The sequence below is a fragment of the Cydia strobilella genome, chromosome 13 (assembly GCF_947568885.1).
Source record: "Cydia strobilella chromosome 13, ilCydStro3.1, whole genome shotgun sequence".
Lineage (NCBI taxonomy): Eukaryota > Metazoa > Arthropoda > Insecta > Lepidoptera > Tortricidae > Cydia > Cydia strobilella.
The window spans coordinates 13,010,790-13,018,474 of record NC_086053.1 but is presented as its reverse complement, the minus strand read 5'-3'; the positions used below and the strand labels follow the sequence as shown (position 1 = coordinate 13,018,474).

Here is a 7,685-nt window from a genome sequence, read left to right as displayed (position 1 = left end):
TTACGAAGGAGCTATTCATCCGTTACAGAACGATCCGACCAACGCATAATCTGCAAATCAATACTAAAGCCTAGTTCGGACTACGTTAAGTCGAGTGGCTAGTACAATTATATTCTTTGGGCGAGTATTACGTTGATTACGTGCAAAGAATATATTATATATTACGTTTCCGAACACCAACAATTTAGGAGTAGATTAGGGCCCTCCACACTCGTGCGGCAGTCTGTAAGGTAGGATCGCACCGTTTTGACGGTTCGGTGCAATAGTGTGGAAGCGCTGTAAATTACATTTACCAGGAAATATTTACTAAAGGACTTCGATAAACTTGCAGTGAGACCAAAATAAGTCTGCAACTATTTTGATAGCACACGCAGTGCATGATTGAGTCATTTTAAACGTCAAACTTCCATGAAATTATGTCGTATAAATAACACTTGCATTGCGTGTGCTATCAAAATCGTTGCAGACTTATCTTGGTCTAACTCTAACAATGTTTATCTTCTACGATATGTATCAAACAAAAGCTATCTTAATATTTGCTATAATTTTAATATTCACTTTAATTAACGACTTTTGCCTCCATTACTTGTCTTCTTTGCATAAAAACAGTAATGTATATTTATGGTTCCTGTTGGATATTTTTACGCTTTATTTTTTTTATCGTAGACAAACCAAACATTTTCATAAAACTGGTATAGTTGGTCAAACCAAATTGGCAGTAAATAAGAACAAAGAAAACTATACTCATCCTTAACTTTTGGGTGCTAGTACTAGTGTAAGACAAAGATAGTACGATTCTCTCTGTCTATGTTTGAAATGAGACAGGATTACAAGCAGTCAGTCAAATTTATTTACATTATCTGTGGTGAGTCCTATTGGCACAATCTGTGGCAATCTGACCAATCTGTCTTTTTCGTTTCGGTAGCCTTGCTGAGTGTCGTTGTCCAGTGCTCAGCCGTGAAAAAATATTAAAATGACTGAAACATTGAAGCATAGAGGCAACCTCGTTGGCCACAATGGGTGGGTTACGCAAATTGCGACGAACCCTAAATACCCCGACATGATCCTGTCTTCTTCTCGAGGTAAGGTTATAAGTGATATACTTAACCTAAATTGATATCTACATCCATGTTCATCTATGTTACCCTAATAAATATAAGTTGACTATGTATTTTATTTGCTGTATAAAGCGAATATTTCGATGAATCCATTTATATTTCCTTCGTACATGATGACAAAACTCTTTGCCACGCGAGTCCTGAGCGGCAAGCGGATATGGGGCTGATGTTAGTTTCTCCACAACTAACGTATGGCACGACCGTAACAATCGATTAATCTTTATTTGCTCTTCAGACAAGACCCTCATTGTATGGAAGCTGACCAGAGACGAGACCAACTACGGTCTGCCACAGAAGCGCCTATACGGTCACTCTCACTTCATCTCTGACGTCGTGCTCTCGAGCGACGGCAACTACGCCCTGTCCGGATCTTGGGACAAGACCCTCCGCCTGTGGGATCTTGCTGCCGGCAAGACCACCCGTCGTTTCGAAGACCATACTAAGGTGTGATAAAATGTTAAAACTGTTGTGTTAAAGGGTTATAGTGTTAAGAGCCGATGCGCGGCAGAAGACAAGTTTGCGCCTATGCGAGGCAGAAGATTCGACGTCGCATTTGTGTCTTAGCGAGACAGAAGAATTATAAGCTATTACGCTGATATCCATTGTCAGTAAGTAGTAGTTCGTAAGACCTCAATCCAAAGTACTTTAATTGTCTTTTTCATACAAGCTTAAACTAACCTAACTTTTTTATCACAGGATGTCCTCTCTGTGGCATTCTCCGTTGATAACAGACAGATTGTCTCTGGCTCCCGAGACAAGACCATCAAGCTGTGGAACACCCTCGCCGAGTGCAAGTACACAATCCAGGATGATGGCCACAGTGACTGGGTTTCGTGCGTGCGTTTCTCCCCAAACCATGCTAACCCCATCATTGTGTCTGCTGGATGGGACCGCACTGTCAAGGTAATTTATAACTTTGTAGGAATTACATACATATTCATTCATAACCTAATGCCTATTTTCTACTTAAGAGTAATGTGTTGGGAGTATTGGCATTACAACATTCATTTTATAAAAATCTAGATTTCTTCAGGTGTTCTATTCTGTCAATTATATGAAAGCAATAAAGACAGATTTACAGAAAAAATAATTAACAAATTGCACAATCCTGTTAGGGACCTACAGACATACAGATACCAATATTTAACATCAATTTAGTGGAATCTGTCAATGGTAAAACATTGTCAGCCTCATTCTGTAACTTGCTTCCTGGCTTAATAATTTATTTCCTGTTGTCCATTAGGTCTGGCACCTTACCAACTGCAAGCTCAAGATCAACCATCTCGGCCACTCTGGCTACCTGAACACAGTGACTGTCTCCCCTGACGGCTCTCTCTGCGCCTCCGGTGGCAAGGACATGAAGGCCATGCTCTGGGACCTGAATGATGGCAAACATTTGCACACCCTGGACCACAATGACATCATCACAGCCCTCTGCTTCTCGCCCAACAGATACTGGCTCTGTGCTGCTTATGGACCTTCCATCAAGATCTGGGTATGTATTACATGACTACATTTTTTGTTGTCTGAAGTACCCCAGTTTTTTTTTCTTCTAGCACGAGTACTTATTTTCTACTCATTTTCTCAAAGGTTGACTGGAAGAGATCCTATTTGTAACTGTTTTTCGTATTTGTTTTTCTATGTACAGTCGGCAATACTATTTGCTTAGCACCTTTGCAAGCAAACTTCTATGACTGTACAATAAAGAATATACATACATTTTATAATTTGTACTTCAGTTAAAAGTTTGGTGACTGTAAAAACAGTGTCAGCTATGTAAATACTTATTCCATTTTACATATTGACATAATTTTGTATGTATGGATGTTTCATATACTAATTATAGACTGTTGTTGTTTAGGATCTGGAAAGCAAGGAGATGGTTGAGGAACTCCGCCCTGATGTGATCAACCCCACCAAGGCTGACCCACCCCAGTGCCTGTCCCTCGCATGGTCCACCGATGGTCAGACCCTCTTTGCTGGATACTCGGACAACATCATCCGAGTATGGCAGGTGTCAGTCTCCGCCCGATAAAGTGGTTTCATTTATTTTATGCCTCTATATTCCAATATGAATGTCTAAAAATAAATGAAAGGACTGACTACATTTGTTTTCATTATCATCCTTATCTAAAAAAGATGTAGCTTTGAGATAGTAATTTATTCTGAACCATTGAATTGTAATGTAATATCATATTAACATTTCAAATATATGCTCTCTCAAACTAATAAACAGTACATTCAAATTTGTAGTTATATAAAATTGTAAATATAATTTAGTATATTCTTAAGTTAGAAAGTAATATAATTTATTACATAAAAATACCCATTCATCCACTTATTTCTACCCCACACATTAGCCACACCAACATTTAGAGAGGGAGACCATTTTGATCTAACAAATGTGAGCCATCAGTAACTTCTGCTGGCCCCTCTCCAACTTTAGTATGAATAATATATTTCAACAAATCCAAAGATTCTGGTTCCAGTCCAAACTTATTTAGAAAATCTTGACTCGGCTCATGCTGTTTGGAATTGAGACCAGTTACAAAATTCTCTGGTGATGAAGAAGGAAAAACGTATTTTACAAGAGAGATTATTTTTGGCACCTCTTCCTCTAGAAGGTACAAACAAGCGTTTGGGCCTGCATCAAAAGTATAAGCAACTTTCACTTCACCACAGACCTCATTATATTTGTGAATCACTTCAACTATTTTGTGGGACACTTCTGTCATGTATACAAAAGGTGGGTAAGAGTCCAGACAGACTGCATGAAACTGGTTGCTGTCTTTCATAGTTATTTCAGCAAACTTTGAAAAGTTCTTTTCCTTTATAGCCTGAATAATACTGGTGGTTCTCTGTGGCACACAATAGTCAATCCGGTGTTTGAGGAGTTCTGAGGTTTCAGCCGTTATCTTCATGCCCTTTGTTGAACTAGTTTTCTTTGCACTGTCGCCAACCACAAGTATAAGAGCTCGCATTTCAGGCCAATGAGAGGCTTCTGCAATTTGAGTCGCGATGGAATCTTTGCCAGTGGGGTCCATTCCTGCATGCCACTGAACAAAACCGCCATAAACACTTCTACAAGCACTGCCAGAACCCAACCTTGCGACGCAGCTAACATCAGATTTCACATTATAAAGTTTCGCTAATGCAGTTACTAAGCACGCATATCCTGCTGCAGAGGATGCGAGGCCGGCCGCCGTAGGGAAATTGTTAACAGAGCACACATGAACTTTCCATTCTAGGAATTCTTCGTCCACACTTTTCTCCTTAGCGGCTATAGCTTTTATTCCTTCGAGGCAATTTACTAGCCGCTTATTCGTAAAAGATTCCTTCTTGCCGTTGAGCCATATCTCGTCGCTAGTAAGCTGTGGGCCGGTATACACAGATGTTTTGGCACACATAACACTTGTGTCCAAAGTAGCGCTAACGGAATCATTTAACGGTAATATCAATTCCTCATCGCGTTTTCCCCAATATTTAATTACTGCGATATTTACGGGAGCAATAACAGTTTTTACATTACTCATTATGCTGTAATAGTGGAGATTTATTTGAAAACTAAAATCGTTCAATATTAATTTTTAAATACGTCTGCCCTGGCGCGGAAATCGAGGCAATGAGCGAGAAGCGAATTGAAAAGTAATCAACCAACGAAGGCAAACGAACATCAAACGAAGAAAGACCCAGAGGACTTTTGACGTGTGTTTTTGAGGCTGTTTGAGTAAGTAACTAAAACGCTGTTTCAACTTTTTTTTTAATACCACAGGGTGGCAAACAAGCATACGGCCCGCCTGATGGTAAGCAGTCACCGTAGCCTATGGACGCCTGCAATACCAGCTTTTGTTTGCAAATTCCAGCTTTAGTTGGTCAAGCAAACCATGTCAGTCAAGATAGGAGGTCAAGATCCTGACACTCTTTGATAAGGTCCCTCCACACTCATGAACGAATCGCGGCGCGAAGCTGCGAACGCGAGTGTGCGGCCTAGTTTGCTGATTAGCGAACTAGGCTCCACACACGCGTCCGCGATGCTGGCGATTTTGGGCACTGCCTGTAGCTTTGTTTGATTCAGAATATTGCTTTTGACTGTACCAATGAAATAACCCAGGAAGTTATTTAACCTAGCAACTATAAATATTTAACCTAATTGTCAATGCAACAAGATTCAAATTGTAATGACAGTGTTTGTAATTCATATAAACATTTTGTAGGTTGAATTTTTTCAAACATTCAACTTGTGCACACTTATTTATTCATAAATAATAAATTAATAAAACAGATAAATAACATAATTAGTTAAATATTTTCATGGTTAAGTTCAGGTTCATACATGTGTAAATCAAAGAAAATATTGAGGTACTATAATTTAGTAGCTAGTAGTCCATCACACTGCTGAAAACATAACAAACTATATTAACACTTTTACTGTCCGTGCATTACAAGACATGCACTGTCAAACTACTGTATTGCTCCATGTCAGTAGTGAAAGCGAGGGGCAGTTAAGTGTTAAAAGTCCGTCAACGTCCTAGCCCCACTGCTAAATAATTGTGATTATTTAAATTTAACGATAGATATTTTAAAAAGGGGGCCGCTACGTACTGTATTTTGTATTAAAGTACCTTTTGAATACATTATAATAGTTTTTACGTTGCTGGATTCGTCAATCTATGCGTCCAAAGTTAAAATGGCCGTTTTTGTTTTGAGTTCATAGATCAACAAATCCAACTAGTTTGATGTATTCAAAAGGTATTTAAGTACAAAATACAGTATGTAGTGGCCCCTTTTTTTAATAGTAGTAATAGTAATAGCCTTTATTTCATGCTTCTTTTTTACAATTACATTAAATTTCATATTGGTTTATTATTTATATTAAATAAATCGATAGTAAATAGAATACATAAACCTAACACTAACTACTAACTATAAGAAACTTACTAACCAGTACGCTAAAACTTCTAATGTAAACAAACTGTAAATTGGAAGTAAAAGGCTTTTTTATTTATTTTTTATTATTTGCATGTCGCTTGTGCGGAAAAGGCCTCCCCCAGTTTTTCCCAAGGCCTTTTCCTTTTTTTAAATATGTATTGTTAAATTTAAATAATCACAATTATTAAGCAGTGGCGCTAGTGAGCATGTCGATGGGCTCTTAATGTTGCTTACACTATAATAATCACAGCTTAAAATATATTAACATGGTAACAAATAAATTCAATTCACTGCAAATGCACATGCCTTACAGAGCTCCCCCATCAAACTCACATTTTTAATCTCTTTGAAAGTGCTAGTTTGAAGTGCAGATGGATTCTTCTTGATGAACTTTAGTGCTGCAGTTTTCAAATCTTCAGAGTTAGACATGTCCGCAACAATGAGTACCTCTAAGACGTTATCTACAGTCAGTTGTTGGGCTAAAGCATGCTCAGATAATTCTCGCAGACCTTTAAGATCATATTTGTCTGCATACATCAGCAAATTAAACCAATTGCTATTCTCCAAATCAGACACAGTGCCTGTGTAGATGAATTCTAAGATGCATTGCAGGTCCTCCTTCATTACATCTAAAGTTACAAAGTTGTTCTGACTCTCGGCTGTATCTTCTTTCAGCATAGCTTTGAATACTTCACTATGCGCAACTAACATTGCTTTGTGAACTTTAAATGTTTCTCCATCTAATGATTTTATTGTAAAATCACAGCCAATTGATTCTGAGAGGAGTGCTCCAAAATCATGACTAGCTTTCACATCATCAATTATTTCTTGGTTGATCCCTTTCCCTTCTAAGTAAGACATTGCAATGTACAATCTCTTATCTTTAAGCAAATCAACATCTTGCTCAGAGAAGCTATAAGTGGTTACATAGTTCACGGATCCTTCTGGTGAATTGTCAAACCTGTGTTCTTTGGAGATTGATGAAAGAAATGCCTTTCCATTCTTTCGGTCCAGTTTCAAGTCATTGCCTTCATTGACTTTGATTTTGAATGACCCTTCATGGGTATTACCAACAAATAAATGCAGTAGGAACAGTGTGCCGACATTTTCGACTTTTACCGTGAACGTGTATTCAAGCACGTCGTTGATATATGTATTACCGACCTCGTAAAAGTTTGGACGTTGCAATTTTTCGTAGATTTTGTCAAGGGACAGCCATCTCGCGTTACGGGTCTGACAGGTTCGGTTACGCCAGCAGACAACATCGGCATCCTCCTGCTGAATTACACAAACGTTTAATAAACTTATTCCACAAGGACATATCTATTATGATATGATTCATCTTGAGATTACCCGACAGTCAGAACATATTACCGTAATATCCATGGTATCTTCGTCCATATTTTCGACCGTGTTTTTCTTATTTGCCCTGGAAGTAGTAGAACTAGAGGATGTATTCATTATTTTTTGAGTAATTCGAGAAAACCAGTTTGATAATAAATCTACTAGATATAATATACAACAAATAGTATAATAATATATGTATGATATACAACAACACCTCGGTCGGTCAGTCGTCAATCAAGTAGGTACGTCATTGTCATTCACCCGTCCGCACTAATACTAGAACTCAATTAC

At 38.2% G+C, this 7,685-nt stretch overlaps 3 protein-coding genes across 4 annotated transcripts; 1 reads left to right on the top strand and 2 right to left on the bottom strand.

The window, feature by feature from the left end:
* The first annotated feature begins 904 nt into the window (after window positions 1-904).
* Window positions 905-3,221, top strand: LOC134746736 (small ribosomal subunit protein RACK1). Its single transcript, XM_063681259.1, has 5 exons — window positions 905-1,082; window positions 1,354-1,562; window positions 1,815-2,021; window positions 2,362-2,613; window positions 2,980-3,221. Exons 1-5 carry the CDS (start codon window positions 974-976, stop codon window positions 3,151-3,153), a joined length of 951 nt encoding a protein of 316 aa, XP_063537329.1. The 5' UTR covers window positions 905-973; the 3' UTR covers window positions 3,154-3,221.
* A 43-nt stretch (window positions 3,222-3,264) lies between these two features.
* Window positions 3,265-4,806, bottom strand: LOC134746735 (diphosphomevalonate decarboxylase). Its single transcript, XM_063681258.1, has one exon. The coding sequence runs from the start codon at window positions 4,649-4,651 to the stop codon at window positions 3,491-3,493; it is 1,161 nt and encodes a 386-aa protein (XP_063537328.1). The 5' UTR covers window positions 4,652-4,806; the 3' UTR covers window positions 3,265-3,490.
* A 562-nt stretch (window positions 4,807-5,368) lies between these two features.
* On the bottom strand, window positions 5,369-7,621 carry LOC134746734 (speckle-type POZ protein B-like). 2 transcript variants are annotated; one of them, XM_063681256.1, is made up of 2 exons: window positions 7,422-7,621; window positions 5,369-7,325 (listed from the first exon to the last, which is right to left on the bottom strand). In XM_063681256.1, the coding sequence occupies exons 1-2, from the start codon at window positions 7,506-7,508 to the stop codon at window positions 6,330-6,332; spliced, it is 1,083 nt and encodes a 360-aa protein (XP_063537326.1). In that variant the 5' UTR covers window positions 7,509-7,621; the 3' UTR covers window positions 5,369-6,329. The 2 variants fall into 2 exon arrangements, with proteins under 2 accessions (XP_063537326.1, XP_063537327.1); XM_063681257.1 differs by having other exon boundaries at window positions 5,371-7,322; window positions 7,422-7,620.
* Window positions 7,622-7,685: the final 64 nt, after the last annotated feature.

Excerpts from the sequence above, each read along its gene's own strand:
- LOC134746736 (XM_063681259.1), top strand. The coding sequence starts at position 974 with ATGACTGAAACATTGAAGCATAGAGGCAACCTCGTTGGCCACAATGGG. Across the intron at positions 1,083-1,353 it reads GATCCTGTCTTCTTCTCGAG|ACAAGACCCTCATTGTATGG; the intron begins GTAAGGTTATAA and ends TTTGCTCTTCAG. Across the intron at positions 2,614-2,979 it reads GACCTTCCATCAAGATCTGG|GATCTGGAAAGCAAGGAGAT; the intron begins GTATGTATTACA and ends GTTGTTGTTTAG.
- LOC134746735 (XM_063681258.1), bottom strand. The coding sequence starts at position 4,651 with ATGAGTAATGTAAAAACTGTTATTGCTCCCGTAAATATCGCAGTAATT.
- LOC134746734 (XM_063681256.1), bottom strand. The coding sequence starts at position 7,508 with ATGAATACATCCTCTAGTTCTACTACTTCCAGGGCAAATAAGAAAAAC. Across the intron at positions 7,326-7,421 it reads AAGATACCATGGATATTACG|CAGGAGGATGCCGATGTTGT; the intron begins GTAATATGTTCT and ends TGTGTAATTCAG.